The sequence below is a fragment of the Triturus cristatus genome, chromosome 5_2 (genome assembly GCF_964204655.1).
Source record: "Triturus cristatus chromosome 5_2, aTriCri1.1, whole genome shotgun sequence".
NCBI lineage: Eukaryota > Metazoa > Chordata > Amphibia > Caudata > Salamandridae > Triturus > Triturus cristatus.
In genome coordinates this window covers 890,083,974-890,101,897 of record NC_140588.1, presented here as the reverse complement: position 1 = coordinate 890,101,897, position 17,924 = coordinate 890,083,974, and the positions used below count along the sequence as shown (strand labels likewise).

The window sequence follows — 17,924 nt, the reverse complement described above, 5'->3', positions numbered from 1 at the left end:
TTGGGTAGGGGGTATGTTTCCTGCCCCACACCCCCCCTTGGCCCCTGGGTGTTGTTCTCACCTTCTGCGGTGTGTGCGTCGGGTTCGGTGCACCAGGTTGTAGGCTAAGAGGGCCGGGATGACACGTAGGATGGGGTCCATGGCTGTCCGTCGCGTACCGGGGCTCCGTTTTTGCGTCGGACTCAGTTTTCCCGCATTTTTTGGCTGCCGTAAATAAATAGCTAGCGGAGTGACGTAGGGACGATTCGTACTTGCTGGTCAGTAAAACGCTGCCTGACTCTGTACGGTCGTCGCGTAAGCGCTGTCCAGGATCAGACTCGTAGGTATTTTTTAGCCGTACGGTGTTTTGTACGATTCGTACAGAAATTGTATTTCTGTGCAAATCGTACGTGCTGGATTGTGCGGTGGATTTCCCGGGTACGAGTCGTACGGAGAATACGCTCCGTACGACGAATCGTACCTGGGTTTTACAGGATTGGAATCGGCACCAAAATGTGAAAAATACAATTGTTTGAATTAACAAAATAAAAAGGGCAAGAAACATGATTTCTGATAAATTGGTAGAGATGGTTTTTGTGGTGATATTAAAAAATCACCAAAGGAGGGAATTGATGGAGCAGAGGAAAATACAAACATTTTTTACCCCCTTCGAAGTTAATGACCTCATACCATTAAAATTACTAATTATTTGAATGAATGTACTAATCAATCAATGCACCTTTAATTAGACACTTCACGCGGGATAACTAACTGGCATATGCAAAATCTAATTTACTTACAGATGTGAAATTAAATTAACATAGGTTTGTGTTTCGTGTAGAAAATAGAAGTAAAATCGCATGTATTTCTTTTTTAGTTAAATATTGTGGCAAAGAATGCAGATGGTAAGTAAAATGGTTTTAAATGTCGCCTATGCTAGGTAACACCTAACACGGGTCATTAGAATGGTGGGTGGTAAACAGAAGGGCTTATTTTCTATGTCTAATTTCTGCTATGTTGTTTTCACATTAGTTCCGTTCAGGCCTGCTAGGCCTCGCTGAGAAAATGGCCGCTGCCGAGAGAGCTGATCATGTGTAACCAAGATGGCCCCTGCGCATGAGCAGAATGGAAGTTACAGTCACGAGTGTGGCCGATGCCTGGAGTGAGAGATGTCAAAGCCGCACTGGCCTAGGGCAAGAGTGGATGCCAAGATTCTCTGTACAAAAACATAGGAACAGATGAAAAACTTGGACGGCAGCATTCATTAATAATAGCAGTTGTTACAAATTTTGGAACATGACATGTCACGAGGATATGCATGAATATGTAATTTACAGAAACGGTTTAGGCAAGGAAGACAATGAGGTGACCATAACCACCCCTCCAATGGACCAATAGAAATTAATACAGACCCTAAAAAGTTTCAATTTTGGGTATAGCAAGTTAGTGAAAGGGTATAAAAAATTGTGCTTATGATGATGTTGTGGCACTTGCTTATTTTTCTATTCAACACGACACGCCACTGGAGTCAAGCTTGCCCAGACGATTTTTCTCCCAGATACTGAAAAGACTTTCACAGATTCTGAACTGCAAACTTTGATGGGGAAAAGAAACAAGATTGTCGCAGGATTCTATCCTGGGAGGGAAAACGTCCGAGGAGGTTAGAGGGACAGTCAGTCAGTTTGGGAACCTATCCTGTGATCTGCGGTTCATGCTCTGGTGAACCATTCTCGTCATCGCCCTAAGGCAAAGGGTAATAAGTATTTTCTGTTTCTATTTGAATCTTTACTTGAAACACTTATGAAACTAATGATTATAATTTTGTCTAATAAATTTTACTTATTCAATGAATCTAGATAAAATTTCATGTTAACTCAAACTGAGTCTGTGGTTATTAGAATTAAAGTTATGATCTATGAAAGTTAAAGGTTTAATTGTGATTGAGCTGGACTTAATCGCTTTCAACTGATTCTTACTAGTCGGTTCATCGCCCCAAAATTAACGGAGTACCTTGATGTGTAATCCAGAAAATTCTAGAGTTAAATGTATATAATGTATATAGTTATTATTTAGGGAAAATTAATATTAAGGTACCCCGTGTGTCTTGCAGCTCGCCAGCTTGTCACTTATCAGGGAAACTGAGTGAACGTGTGTTTTCGGTGTCATGATCCCCACCGATGAATAAGTGGTGTGAGAGTTTTCCTGGGTTGGGTGACGTTTGTAAAGGGCTTGTTTTAGCCGCGCTGCATCACTTTCATGTGATGAGAGCAGTACCAGGATTGGCCGCAGGGGAGGCTGGGAGCCTGTGCCAGCAAGGAGAGGAGTGGAAGGGCACGACACGGCCGTCAGCGGGTAATTTTATGTTTTTATGTTTTTTTATTTTGTCCCGTAACCCGGTACAAACATCCCCCCAACGCGACACCACCCACAACTGATTTGGAGATTAATGATGAAGTGAGGGTTTGAAGTGAGGGGGTGACTCGTTTAGTACCATCTGCTGTGACAAATATTGTTTGGCTCGGACAATTTACATATAGATACTGTAGAGGAAGGCTGCATTTATAGGATCAATATAAATATTATTGAGCCCAAGAGAAAGGATGACTACCCATATGTTTTTAACCCTACAGAAACACATTGGGTGGAGTGTGGCAAATTTGGTACGTTTGATGGAAACGTTGCTTGACTGAGGCCAATTCCTCATGTGCCTTGTAGAGGGAAATTATTTGTATGAAAACCAATACAAATATTTTTGAATGAATGTTTTATCCCTATTAGAGAAGTATGATCATTTATTTGGGCATTTTGTAGGAAGCAAGATATCCATAGAAAAGGAAAACACGGACCAGGAAGATGAAGAGAGACGTGAAGTTTAATAGCACGTCTGCATACAACCAGTTCAAGCTCAGAATGCCGTTTCAACCCCCAAACGCTCATGCCCAACCTTCCACCATATTTTAAAGCTAAACATTCCTTCCACAACACGAGTCAGTCACGAGCTGGAATGCAGAACTCCGCTCGTGACTACTCTTGACAAGTAAACACGTTCCCAACACACCTTCCCCCCTTAAAAGAAACAAAAAAAAACCAATATAACAACAGTAAAGAATAAACATCTCGAGTAATACTTTAAAATAACTTACAAGATTAATTCATGACAAAATCTTTGTACCTAGCAGGAAGGCGATGAGTGCGCCCAATCCTTGGATTATCAGAAACAGAACTGGAAGGAGATAAATCCTCATGGTCATTGTTATGCTCCTAATCCAGAAATACATTACTGGTGTGATCATCTTGATGAGTAATAACACCCTTAAACAAAGAAACCCTGTTTAAATTCCAGACAGAGCCACCATCAACTCTGACAGCGTTCTTAAATGTTTCAATTACTTTTCTTGGACATGACCAAATAGACAACCCTTTACTTACACCTTCTTTCTTTTTTATGCGAACCAAATCCCCTACCTTGATCACCTGTTTAGTTAATGAGCCCAACTTCTTTTCCATTGCACCTTTCATTTTAGCTTTGTATGATTCTACTCTTCGTTGCACCGCTTCATAATCAACTTTAAAAAAATCATTGAGCCCATTTCTGGTTTTTTTCATCCACCAAGGAATTAAATTAGTGCTAGGTTTACGCCCTCTTAAAAGTTCAAAAGGACTGACTAAGGTAACAGAATTTGGAGAGGTCCTGTATGCTAACAACATGGATTGCAAAGCATTCCGCCAATTCAAACCACCCTTAACAGACAATTGAATAGCCTCTTTAACCACACGATTGAATCTCTCCACTTGACCATTCGCTTGAGGATGGAAAACAGCGATTCTTTTGTGAGTAATTCCACATTTAACGAGAAAATCTTCCATTTCCTTGCTAATAAATTGTGGCCCATTGTCAGTTACAATTTCTTGAGGAATGCCTTCCCTACAAAAGACTTCATCCAAGAATTCAATGACACTCTGAGAGGTAACTTCCTTTACCATTTTAACTTCCGGCCATTTGGAATAGTAGTCAATAAGTACTATTCCAAAAGCTTCGTGCTTAGGTAAAATATTGAAAGGACCAATGATATCTAACCCAAGTTTACACCAAGGACCAAACAGAAATTCTACAGGATGAGGTTCCGGACGTAAAGCCACAGCTGACTTGTCACTGTTGGAGCAATGAACACATGAACGTACAAAATTATCAACTGATGCATCAATGCTTGCCCACCAAAAAGATTCCTTGACACGTCTCCTGGTAAATGAAACCCTAAATGCCCTTCATGAGCAATTCCGAGAATTGTATTCCTAAGAGAAAAAGGAGGAATAATCTTGTCACCCCTCAACACCAAACCATTTTCGACAGCTAGAGAAACCCATCATATCTCCAGATAACTTCCTCTGTTCAGGCCAACCTTGAAACACATACTTCTTGACATTAATTAACTCAGAATATTTTTCCATCTCTTGCAACCAAATGTTTTCTTGCAAACCAACTTGTTTACCAAATACTAAGTTCATATCACCCATGGTAAAAGCTACTTCACAATCATCATCTTTGATTTTGTCTGGGAATGCCGTGGGTGAAATTAATCTAGACATGCAATCAGCATGTACATTGGCTTTACCCTGGACATATTCAATTTGAAATTGGAAAGACTGTAATCTCGAAGCCAGTCTTGCAAGACGTGCAGACATAGTACGTCCACCACCTGGTGCCATTAAATAAACAAGCGGCTTATGATCGGTTTTAATGGTAAATTTAGTACCCCACAAAAAGGTTCTAAAATGTTCAGCTCCCCAAACACAAGCTAAGAGTTCCCTCTCTATAACTGAGTAATGTTTTTCTGCATCTCTCAAAGCTCTTGAAGCATATGCTACAACCCATTCTTTACCATTGTCTCTTTGTAAAAGAACACCACCTAACCCGGTACTGCTGGCATCCACCATGATAATACATTGTTTACCACACATAAAAGGTTTAAGACACGGGGCTTTCACTATGAAATCCTTTAAATCTTGAAACGCTTTAGACATATCTGTGGTCCAAATAAATTTTGTATTTTTCTTTAATAAACATCTAAATGGATCTACTTTAGAAGCAAAATTTGGTATGAATTTGGCAAAAAACTCTATGAGACCCAAAAAAGCTACAAGTTGTTCTTTGGACACAGGTGTGGGAGCATTTATAATGCTTTCAATACGATTCCGTTTAGGTTTAATTCCATTTCCACTAATTGTATGTCTTAAATATTCTACTTCTTTTTCTTTGATTTTACATTTATCAAGACGAAGAGTCAGACCTTTTTGAGCTAAAGCTGCAATTACACTTATTAAATTTGAATCATGTTCCTCATTATTTTTACCATAAACAAGGATGTCATCTTGAAATGCTATCGCTCCATTTAATCCCTCCAAAGTATCCCTCATAAGTCTCTGAAACACTGAGGCTGCGCTAGCAAGGCCAAAAGGCATGCGGCAATACCTGTAAAGCCCTTCAGGTGTGATGAAAGCAGTGATATTTTTTGATTCTTCAGAGAGGACCACTTGGTGATAAGCACTAGCTAAATCAATGCAGGAAAACACTTGAGCCCCTGCTAAGGTGGAAACCATCTCATGGAGATTAGGTAAAGGGTGAGCATCCACCCAAATTGCATTATTTACACTGCGAAGGTCCACACATAACCTAAGCTCACCTGAAGACTTAACCGAAATCACAATGGGAGAAACCCAAGGTGATGACTCAATAGGCTCAATAATGTTCTTCCTACATAGCTCCTTGAGCATGTCCTTCAATTTGCCCCTGTAAGTGAGAGGAACATTTCTCACTTTGTGTCGCACAGGAACTACATTGTCTTGTAACCTGATGACATGTTCAAACCCTTTGTATCTACCTAACTCTCCACTAAAAACATTGGGAAAAGATCCTTTCAATCTATTTACAAATTGAGGATCTTGATTGTGAGTAATACTGCAGGAATCTACTACGTAGACAGGGGGGTCAGCTCTGGGATCAATTTTAATTCCTAATTGGCGTTGGTGGGGCCATCCTAAAAGTGACAAACCTGATCTTGCTACATATATCTTCCCAAAAGTGTGACAACCGGAAAATGATAAGTTTGTGCTAAAAAACCCAACCAGGTCAATTTTGTGTCCAGTATATCCACCAGGAGATACATCAGGTGGAGACAAGATCATCGTTGGCCAATTGTTACGAAAAATATTTAGCGAAATAATAGTGTACCAAGCACAAGAATCTACAAAAAATTCTAAATCAACGTCACCTACAGTAATGCAACATGAAGGAAACTTAGTACCCTCACCCCCGTCACACATGTTAATAACAGTGTTGACTACATGGTCATTATCATCTCCTGGATCATCGTTATCATCATACATGTAATTGACTTTTCTAGGAATTGATTTACAAAATTTCCCAAAATGACCCTTCTTATTACATTTTGTACAAACTCTCCCTACGGCAGGACAATTCTTAAAATCAGCTAAGTGGCTGTCACTCCCACATCTGTAACAAAGTAATGGATAAGTATTTTTTTCGTATTTTTTACTTTTGGCTTTACCATCAACTTTTATCGGCTTGTCAGTCTTTTGTGGAAAATGTTTCCTTTGTTTATCGGAATCTTTAGTAACATTGAATACATCATTTTTGTCATTTCCTCTAATTTCTTTTACGAAATTTTCCGAATGTTCAATTGATTTCGCAATATTAATAGCATTGTGTAATGACATGTCTGATGTGGTCCAAAGGCGCTCCTGCACTTTCTTATTGTTTGTTCTCATTAGAATTTGATCTCGTAACTCTTGTTCATAACAAATATGCTCAAAATCACAAGTGATAGCCAAAGATCTTAGAGCTGATATGAAATCTTCAATGGGTTCCTCATCTTTTTGCTTCCGTGAATAAAATATAAATCTTTCCATTACAATGTTTTTTTTCTTTCCGTATCGTAAATTCAGTTGTGAAGATGCATAGTCATACACGTTAATATTGCCAGGATTAATCAGTGCAGGTAAGCTTTTAAATTCTTTCAATGCGATCCCACCTAAACAGTGTTTCAAAAGCGAAAGTTTCCTCTCTGGTTCACATTCCTCACCCTCTAACACTTCTACATATGCTAAGAAAACAGGTTCCCATATTTCCCAAGACATGGGAGGATCACCAGGAGCAGCTAGAAATGATGGTGGAGAAACAATGCCAGACATGGCGAGAAAAAAAAATAATTAAAGAAAAAAAAAACAGTAAAACAGCTACATAAAATAATATTTCTACTTATTGTGTGACTGTATTAACAAAAACCAAAAAAAATAAAAAACACAAATTCATATAAGAACAATTGGTTCCAGGAGTAATAACAGTATGAATGACACACGGTGTGCGTGTCACCGAAGTAGTAAATATTACCCTATAAGCTGCTTTCCATGTAAGCGAACCACAGTGTGAATTCTTATTTACTGTTGCCAGGAAACGATGCAGAAGAATCATCTAATGCGTCCTTGTCGAAGAGATGTGTATACGAGTAGTTGCCAGGAAACGAAACCACTCCCATGCATGTACATTGACGCGCTGCGCTCACATCAGCGTGCGTCCTTGTATACAGAATGTGTACTCCGGTTGTTGCCAGGAAACGAGAGAAATCTCCCCCACGTATGTTGACGCGCTGCGCTCACATCAGCGTGTGTCCCTCATACGCTTCAAAACGATGAGGAAAGTTTGCTCCTCCAGAATTCTAAACCGTGACGATGATGGCTTGCCGGTAGAATCCTTGAGCAAAAGGGTGCAAAAAGAAACGTACAGGGATGTGGAATTCCTATAGCCCGACGCCCAGGACATATTGTTTGGGGTCAAGGGCAACAAGTTTTAATGTCTATTTTGCCCTTGGGACAAGTAGGCCCAACCCCCTACAGCACATACCCTTTAGCTGCCAGTTTACAATACCACATTATGGATCAAAGAAGGGCATTGTCTACAGTTAAGGTAATATGTGTGTCCATGTATTAACACTGTTCAAACTTGTATTTATGGTTTATTAATGCAAAGCCTTTATTATTAGGGTGAGCACTAAAAGTAAATGTTGTCAGCTCTGCCTGCACTACTGACGGTGGTTCCAGTATAAACGTGTACACACGTTTTCAAAGTTTAGTAATATGAGGCTATGTATAATGCTCCCAGAATTCTCTCTGATTATATGCAAATATTTGCAGAGGCTTGAAAGCAACAGTGATGATTTTTTGCTTTCAAAATAAAATGTTCACAAAAAAATGCAAGTAGGAAAAAAATATTTTACTAAACTACTGTAAGATTTTAGGTACCATATCTTTGCAGCATCATTTAGTAACATGTTGATGTATGCTTGCATTTCCCCAAAATATTCATAATGGAAAATCAGTTTAACCAGTTAAAATACAATTGTGGGAAACAAAAATAAACAAGCATTGGCAAAGCCAGTAGGTCTGAAATTGGTGGTCGGGCTTTTGGTTTGGCAATGCGTGGCTTGTTTAGGCACGTTTTTTTAAAAAACCTTATCTGTGTGGGAGCTGCAGGGCCCTTGCCATTCTAACAAGCATTGGCAAAAGCAAAAAACAAAAAACAAAAAAACAGTTTTTGGTCTCAAAAAGCACACTTTGCCACAGCAGTTCCAGGCCCTGAACAAAACTACTGTGTGTGCCAATATGCTCCTTGTAATAGAGCAGAATACTGTCACAGTTAAGGAGAGAGAGAGAGAGAGAGATATAGAAACAAGAAATATGCTACTTACCAGTATACATCTGTTCTTGGCATGTAGAGCTGCAGATCTACACACTTTTGCATAGATCGCCATCTGGTGTTGGGCCCGGATGTTTGCAGTTTGTTTTTCCTCTTGGAAAGTCTTTGGAAGTCACGAGGTCGGTGACTCCTCCCTTGGTTCGTATTGCGCATGGGCTTCGGCTCCATCCTCAGATTGTTTTTCGCCAACAGGGAAAGATGGAGCGTAGTAATAACAGGGAAGAAATCCATGTGTGTTGTATCTAAATAAGATAGACTGGAACAGATACAGGTAGCCGGGGAGGCGGGTGGTCGTGTGTAGATCTGCAGCTCTACATGCCAAGAACAGATGCATACTGGTAAGTAGCATATTCCGTTCGAGGCATATGAGCTGCAGATTACACACTTTTGCATAGACTATATAACAGTTCCCAACCTTAGCAGCGACCACCGGTATCTGTTGCAGTGGTTTGAAATAGTGTTTTTAGTACAGCCTGGCCCACACTAGCTTGTTGCTTGGTTTGCACATCTACACAGTAATGTTTAGTGAAAGTGTGCGGTGTTGACCATGTAGCTGCCTTGCAGATATCATCTAATGGGATGTTCCCTAGAAAAGCCATAGAAGCCACTATCTTTCTTGTAGAGTGGGCTTTAGGGGGAACAGATAGCGTGCGTTTTGCTTTGTGGTAGCAAATCTGTATGCATTTTACAATCCACCTAGCTATCCCTGATTTAGAGATGGGGTTGCCTTTATGAGGTGGAGGGAAAGAGACAAACAATTGCTTTGTCTTCCTGAAAGGTTGTGTTCTCTGGATATAGTAAAGCAAGGCCCTTTTAACATCCAGTGTGTGTAGAGCCCTTTCTGCAACAGTTTGAGGTTGCGAGAAAAAAAACGGTAATTCTACCGATTGGTTTAGATGAAAGGGTGAGATGACTTTGGGTAGGAATTTTGGGTTGGTACGTAGGACAACCTTGTTCGGGTGCATTTGAAGAAAAGGTTCTTGTATAGTAAGTGCTTGTATTTCACTGACCCTTCTAAGGGAGGTGATGGCTACAAGGAAAGCTGTTTTCCATGTGAGGAATTGCAGTTCGCATTTATGCAAGAGTTCAAAAGGCGGTCCCATTAGCCTTGTGAGCACTATATTTAAGTTCCACACAGGTGAGGGTGGCACTCTGGGGGGAATTATTCGTTTTAGGCCTTCCTTGAAGGCTTTAATGGCAGGCACTCTGAAAAGTGATAGGTGCTGTCTGTTTTGTAAGTAAGCGGCAATTGCTGCGAGGTGTAGCCGAATGGATGTATATGCTAGGTTACATCTTTGTAGGTGTAGTAAGTAGCATATGATGTTCTGTATGGATGCGTCTTGAGGGTTGATTGTGTTGTTATGGCAGTAAACAACAAATCTTTTCCACTTGGCAGCGTAGCAGGCTCTAGTGGTAGGACGTCTAGCTTCCTTGATAACATTCATACAGTCGGGGGGAAGGTTAAGGTATCCGAATTCTAGGATTTCAGGAGCCAGATCACAAGGTTGAGCTGAGCTGGGTCCGGGTGTCTCATCTCTCCATGGTTCTGGGTTAGGAGGCATGGTGAGAGGTGTAATTTTTGGTGTGGCACTACTGAGAGTTCCAGCAGTGTGGTGTACCATGGTTGTCTGGCCCATGTTGGAGCTACTAGAATGAGTGTGAGGGAGTGCTGTTGTAGCTTTTGCACCACTAATGGAATTAGTGGGAGAGGTGGAAAGGCGTATGCAAATTTGCCTGACCAGTTCATCCATATCGCATTGCCTTTGGACAATGGGTGTGGGTATCTGGCGGCGAAGCTTGGGCATTTTTTGTTTTCGTGGGTGGCGAATAGGTCTATCTGTGGATGCCCCCACATCTGAAAGAACGGGTGAAGAACATGCGGGGGAAGTTCCCACTCGTGGATCTGCTGCGTCTGTCTGCTGAGCAGATCTGCCATGGTGTTCTGGACTCCTGGGACATGCTGGGCTAGGAGAAAGATTTTGTGTGGAATTGCCCATCTCCATATGCTCTGTGCTAGTTGAGAGAGCTGTGGAGAGTGTGTGCCGCCTTGTTTTTGGATGTAGTACATGGCGGTCATGTTGTCTGTGCGGATAAGGACTGCCTTGCCTAAAATCTGTGTGTGAAAGGGTTTTATGGCTAGAAAGATTGCTAGTAACTCCAGATGATTGATGTGGAGTAACTTTTGTTGCGGCGTCCATGTGCCCTGCACTGTGAGGTGTAGTAGATGAGCTCCCCAGCCGGAGAGCGATGCGTCTTGTCAGGATTATTTGTGGAACCGGGTCCAGGAACGGTCGACCTCTGGAAAGGTTTGTGGTGTTCCACCACTGCAGACAGCGATGGGTGCGACCGTCTACCAACACCAGATCTGTCAGTTGCCCCTGGGCCTGGTTCCATTGGCGCGCTAAGCACTCTTGGAGTGGACGCATCTGGAGTCTTGCATGAGGCACTATAAAAATGCAAGAGGCCATCATCCCTATCAGTTGCATAAACACTCTTGCTGGGAGGGAGTGTTGAAGTATGAATTTTTGACGCAAAGCCTGAATGCTTGCGATCCTTGCCGGATTGGGGTAGGCAATGGCTTTTGAGGTGTCTATTGTGGCACCGAGGTATTGCTTTATGTGGGATGGTGTTAGCTGGGACTTTTGGTGGTTCACCGTGAAGCCTAGTTGGTGAAGTAGCTGGATTGTAGTGGCGGTGTGGTGTACACATTGGTTGTAGGACGCGGCTTTTATCAGCCAGTCGTCCAGATACGGGAAGACGTGAATGTGCTGTCTTCTGAGGTGTGCCGCCACTACCGCTAGGCACTTGGTAAATACCCGTGGTGCTGTTGTGACCCCGAATGGGAGCACCTTGAACTGGTAGTGTTGCCCGTCCACTACGAATCTGAGGTACTTTCTGTGCGCATGGTGTACCGGAATGTGAAAGTACGCGTCTTTCAAGTCCAGTGTGGTGAGAAAGTCGTTCTGGGAGAGGAGCGGAAGTACCTGCTGAAGTGTTACCATGTGAAAATGGTCCGAATGTATGTATGTGTTTAGAGGCCGGAGATCTAAAATAGGTCGTAGAGTCTCGTCTCTTTTTGGTATCAGAAAATATAGGAAGTAGACACCTACATTTTGCTGATCGTAGGGGACCTGTTCTATTGCGTGTTTTTGTAGGAGGGAGATCACCTCCTGTTTTAGTAACGTGGAATGTTCTTGTGACATTGGGCATTGCTTGGGTGGAATGTTGGGGGGGTAGATGTGAGTTCCAGGCAGTACCCTGAACGAACAATTTGGGTCACCCACTTATCTGATGTGATGGACTCCCAGACGTGAAGGAAATTTTGTAGTCTGCCCCCGACCGGAGTGGGATGGTCTGGGGGGAGCAGGGGAAAGTCATTGGATAGGTGGTGTGGTAGAGCGGGCGGTATTTGTTTTGCCTCTGCCTTTATTGTTATTTCCCCTATAGCCGCCTCTTTGATAACCTTTTGTGAAGGTGGACTGAGGAGGGGATTTGTAGGATGTGGACGCGCTGAGGAGTAGCCTCTGCCCGTGCCCCGAAAGGAAGAGCGGCGAAAGGAGCGTCTAGGAGGGTGTGACTGGAGGGCTCCCATAGATTTCACCGTATCTGTATCTTTTTTCATCTTCTCGAGGGCCTCATCTATCTTTGGACCGAATAAATGTTCCTGATCAAATGGATGGTTTAATATGGAGGCTTGTACCTCGGGTTTAAAGCCTGACACTCTCAGCCAAGCGTGTCGACGGAGTAGGACACTGGTGTTAATGGCCCTGGAAGCTGTGTCTGCTTCGTCTAAGGCACAGCGTATAGAGGTATTAGTTATGGTCTTACCCTCTTGGATTAATTCATTGGCCCTATTTTTATATTTTTCTGGGAGATGGTGCATGATGGTTTCTAGTTCATCATAATGCGCTCTGTCGTATCTGGCCAATAGCGCTTGAGTGTTGGCGATACGCCATATATTAGCTGCCTGTGATGCAGTGCGTTTTCCTGACGCGTCCAGGAGCTTTGATTCTTTGTCAGGTGGTGGTGCTTCGCCTGACGCCTGGGAATTTGATCTTTTTCTTGCGGTGGATACCACTAGGGAATACAGTGGCGCTGGCCCTTTGATGTAGGCAGGATCTGTAGGGGCAGCTTTATACTTTTTTTCCTATGCGTGGGTTTAGGACCCTAGCCCTGACTGGGTCTTTAAAAACCTCTGGCGCATGTTTTATTACCCCTTTGAGCATAGGTAGTATAGCAGTAGACCTATGTGCAGTATCAAAGGTGTCTAGGAGGAAATCTTCCTCTACTGGGTCAGTGTGTAGCTCCACCCCGTGATAATGTGCCGCCCTCTGAAGTAGGTGGTGAAAACCTAGTGAGTCTTCTGGTGGCGATGGCCTGGATGTATAGAGGTCATCTTGTGGGACATCTGGAATGTCTGGAATATCTGCTGGGTCGTAGTATGGGTCCCCCTGATCATCATGGTCTGGAGACGGGGTCGGAAAGCGATGAGGCAGGGGTGGAGAAGGTGGAGGGGGTGGAGGTGGAGAGGGTGGAGGAGGTGGAGGAGGCGGGGAAGGCACTCTGAAAGGGGAGGTAGCACAGTCCTTCCTCTTTGGAGGTGGAGGTGGAGCTGGTTTGTCCAAATGTCTCTTTTTAGAAAACAGTGCCAAATGTCCAGTTTTTGGATCCTTGGTAAGTGTCTTTTGCAAAGGATCCGGTGTAAAAAGTTCTTGCGACACTGGTTGTTCGGTCGGCGCCGACGTTTTCGGGGCCGACGGCTTCTTAGGCTTGTCTGTGCCGTGCTTTTTGGGAACCTCCGATTTTTTGTTCGGTGCCGAGACAGGCTTCGGCGCGGGAGTGTCGGTGCCGAGGGCCTTATGATGTTTGGTCGGCACCGAGAGGCTGGGTTTCAACACCGAGGGCTTTGGTGTGGAGCTCGGTGTTGAGGTAGAGGCCGATCTTTTCTTCGGTGCCGAAGGGTGTTTTTCACCACCGCTGGCAGGCTGGCTCGAGCCCGAGCCACCGGAAGGCTTACTTGGCTTCGTCACCGGGCCCGAAGGTGGGGTGTTCGAAGCAGTGTCTTTGGTCTTGCCTAGGCCCGAAGGCGAAGGCGTGACCGAAGCCTTTTTGGGTGTCGGCGCGGGTGTGGGAGGGGGTATTTTACTCACGACCCTCTGCGCCGGGGTGATGTCCTCCACATCCGAGTCGTCGGCTTCGGAAGCACTGACGAGGTCCTCTTCGGTGTGCTGGTGTCCCGGAGCTTCGACGTCGTCCCCGAAGATGTCGACTGGAACAGAGGTCGAGGAGTGCGGCATTTTTCGTCTGGCCCTTCGATCTCGAATAGTCTTTTTGGATCTAAAAGACTTGCAGGCGGGACAGTCTCGAGCCTCGTGTTCAGGGGAGAGCCAGAGGTTGCATACCTCATGAAGATCGGTGTGGGGGAATTTGGACCCACATCGAGGGGGGAATTTGGACCCACATCGAGGGCACTTCTTGAATGGAGTTCTTTCCATCAGCCGGGACCGGAGCCTGGCTAGGCCCGAAGGCCGCCGTCGATGACTGGAATCGAAGGTGCGTCGAAGAAGAAGGTGATTGAGGAGATCAGTATCGAAACAATACCGCGGAGAGCGAGGATTCCGCTTCGATCGTCGAACTGGAATGTTCGGAACCGGAGCGCGAAGTATTACATCCGAGCCCGATGGCGGAAAAAACAATCTGAGGATGGAGCCGAAGCCCATGCGCAATACGAACCAAGGGAGGAGTCACCGACCTCGTGACTTCCAAAGACTTTCCAAGAGGAAAAACAAACTGCAAACATCCAGGCCCAACACCAGAGGACGATCTATGCAAAAGTGTGTAATCTGCAGCTCATATGCCTCGAACATAATTATGCTAAACACAAAATGTCATGGTTAACCCCAGGCCTAATTAGAGGACCAATTATTAAAGAAAGTCTCAAAAGTGCATCCATGGTATATATCCATGCATTAAGTGCAGATATACAGTCTCCGTGAATTCACAAGTATTTACAGAAGTAGGCCAAGAAATAGTACTCCTAGAAAATATTTGTGAACTGCATTTTAGCATGAGCAAATGTGCTTGTGTAGATTTGCTCATGTGAAAATCTGAATGTTTCAAGTTCACTTTTCCTCCAACCACTTTTTTTTCCCAACCCTGAAGAAGTTTTACGTCTGCCACTGCCAGTAGTAAATTTCCAACCTTTTTGAGTATGGGAAAAGATTAGAAAAGAGTTGGTGAAAACCCTTAAAACATGCAAGTTAGTAAGTTTGCACAGACTCAAAACGGCATTCCAATCCTTGAACTATTACTTACCACTACCATCAGCCCCAGTATGTAGACCTGCAGAAACGTAGCAACATAAGGGAATTGCTAGTATTCAAACCCTACTATGGTACAAGCCCTGGCATAATTAGAGGCTTTATCAGAACTTTTGCATAACGAGATTGCTGCCGTAATTTGTCACCACATTACATGGCACAAAAGGGACAAGTGGATTTTGTTACAGGACAAGTAGATTTATGAAGCAACCTGCCCCATGGACAAGTAGATATTTTATTAAATTCCACACCCCTGAACGTATACAAGTAAGAGAATTACTTTTCCGTCTTCCTTTCACGGTTCCCGGGTCCCTTATTGAAGAGAGAAAAAAAAAACAAATCCTTTCCAATGAGATCGTAGCTTCCAAAGAGAGAAAAAAAATATATATATATATATTCCGGATTGGATTTAAATATGGTTCCACATCCCGCTCGTCGCCAGTGTAGGAAGCAAGATATCCATAGAAAAGGAAAACACGGACCAGGAAGATGAAGAGAGACGTGAAGTTTAATAGCATGTCTGCATACAACCAGTTCAAGCTCAGAATGCCGTTTCAACCCCCAAACGCTCATGCCCAACCTTCCACCATATTTTAAAGCTAAACATTCCTTCCACAACACGAGTCAGTCACGAGCTGGAATGCAGAACTACGCTCGTGACCACTCGTGACAAGTAAACACGTTCCCAACACATTTCCCACAGGAATGCACTGAAGCAAACGTGATCCGTTTGGCACCATATATTGTGACAAAGTTTGTTCATCACAGACAATGTATTTAGAGATAGTGTAGCGAGATGCTCCATTTGATATGATCTACATAAACATTGGTAAACCGCGTTGAAGTTCGTGAGAGGAAGGATGGGTACTTATAGTTTATGATGACTTTTTTTTTTTTTGCAGATTTATATAGTGCGAACTTGACCAGAAGGTATTAGAGCGCTTTACATAAGCACTGACTACTTACACATTCATATAATGGCTGGAGGGAAAAGTTGCTTGACTCAGGTTCATTCCTCATAAACCTTGTAAGGGGAAGCGGAGCATGTGAAAAACAAAAATATGTGTGAGCCAAACACTACCGTCTTCTACCAGCTCAGACTGCAGGGGCCTGCCATGTTTTCTGCCATTTCTCCAAGCCTCACGAGCAGCCAACTTTGCTCTCCACCACATGCTACTGCAGGCAGGCAACTAGAGCAAAATTTCGGGGGGGGGCTGAAAAAGATTTCGGGGGGGCTGAAAAAGATTTCGGGGGGCTAAGTCTTCCAGCCATAGGCAGAGTGGCTGTAAGAAGGGGTGAACACACAACAAAAGCCTCATTAACGAGTAAATGGTCTTTTAAAGACCTGTTAAGTACTCGGGTGCGGCTGCAATCAGACGGACGCCAGCCCGCGAGGCTATCTCAGCCGGGCTGACGCACATGACGGGGGGGGCTGAAGCCCGGTGAGCCCAATGGGTGTTGCGCGCCTGTGCTACTGAGACCCTGCAAGCGCTCAGGTTCTTAAGAGAACATCGTCTATACCGTTTTCTTCTGCCGGTATACTCCCACCGGGCGCATGCCTCAGCAGGGTCACCCCTTTCCCAGGTCTAACCATCCTCCTCTACACAGGCAGCTGCCCTATCAACCGGCCGCGGCCCGCGAGCGCCTGGACCATTACTTCCGGGGCCTTGGATTGGAAGATTTGTTACCCAATCACAGGGCTTGTGGGGCGGTAGTACTGCCTCCGAGCGCCAACCAATGTCGGCTCTTAGCGAGAAACGCTAGCTAGTTTCAAATAGATTCGTTTTCGATGGTGGACGAGAAAAGGCTGAGTAGAGCGGATTGAATGTGGGAGTTGTTATGGGTCCTCGCCTGCAAGACTGCATTTTCACTCAACTGGTGAGGTCCCGAGCACTTGCAGAAAATGCGCCACCGGTATGAATATGGAGTCTGGGGTGCCTGAAAGAGTCAGGGAGGCAGCAGATGATGATATTGGTCCCGAGGGCACAGCACCGAGGCCACGTTCCTGGCTAGAAAGTACATTTCTTAAAGTAACCACTTCTCCCACCCTGAGCCTAGCAATCGACGATCACCAACCTGTTGCCATCATTGCAGTGGAAAGGTACTTGACTACGATATGTACCAGCGAAAATAACACTCCAGCAGTCTCCGTGCCTCCCCGCGATGACTTCTGCTATGACCTAACCATCTCCGATGGGGTTTACCAGGAAAAGTGGCACCTGGACATTGGGTTGAACTCTCTAGTGCAGAGAAATATATTAAAATGCGGCACTGAAGTGAACATTACAAAATGTTCCTACATATACGATGAGAGACGAATGGGTTGGGGTTTTATGTGCATCGAAGAACTTTTTTGTGGAAAGGATGGCTTACGTCCCAAGACGTTACCTTGTAGAGAAACAGAAAAGAAAAAAGACCCAAATTTGCCTCTGAAAGGGGGTATGAAACATTACCTTCCATTGTGGAACAATGAAGATCCGTATGGGGATATATGGATCCCAAATAATATACCAGACGTTCAACTTAACTTTAACAGTAAGTGTATACTTCGCCAGAACATTTTGGCAAAAAAACTCGGAATACCACAACTAACCAACAGTTGTTGCTTAATTTTTCCATGTTCCTAGTGTTTGAGTGCGATAGATTCTTTATTGCAGGTGAACCATCCAAGTGATGCTCAAACTACAGGTGACATTAGTTTCTGTCTCTCTCAGGTAAAACATCCTAGTGCTACTCAAGACAAAGGAAAACACAGGTGATATTCGTAAATGGATTAGTGCCCAACTTAAAAGAGGGTGATGTGTCCTGCAAAAGTTCTCTTTGAAGTTTGTCAGTTGATGGAATGATAGGAATTC

At 43.9% G+C, this 17,924-nt stretch overlaps 1 protein-coding gene across 3 annotated transcripts in view; it reads left to right on the top strand.

The window, feature by feature from the left end:
• The window catches only part of RADX (RPA1 related single stranded DNA binding protein, X-linked), a 529,236-nt gene that overhangs the window by 102,855 nt on the left and 408,457 nt on the right, over nucleotides 1–17,924 (top strand). The window contains exon 1 of one of the 3 annotated variants that reach the window (XM_085608033.1): nucleotides 16,832–17,604. The exons of 1 other annotated variant lie outside the window; for it this stretch is intronic. In XM_085608033.1, coding sequence (XP_085464159.1) covers nucleotides 16,986–17,604 — 619 coding nt within the window. In that variant the 5' untranslated portion in view covers nucleotides 16,832–16,985. Of the gene's footprint in view, nucleotides 1–16,831; nucleotides 17,605–17,924 lie in introns of those variants that run through there. One more of the 3 variants, XM_085608034.1, reaches the window with a different exon arrangement.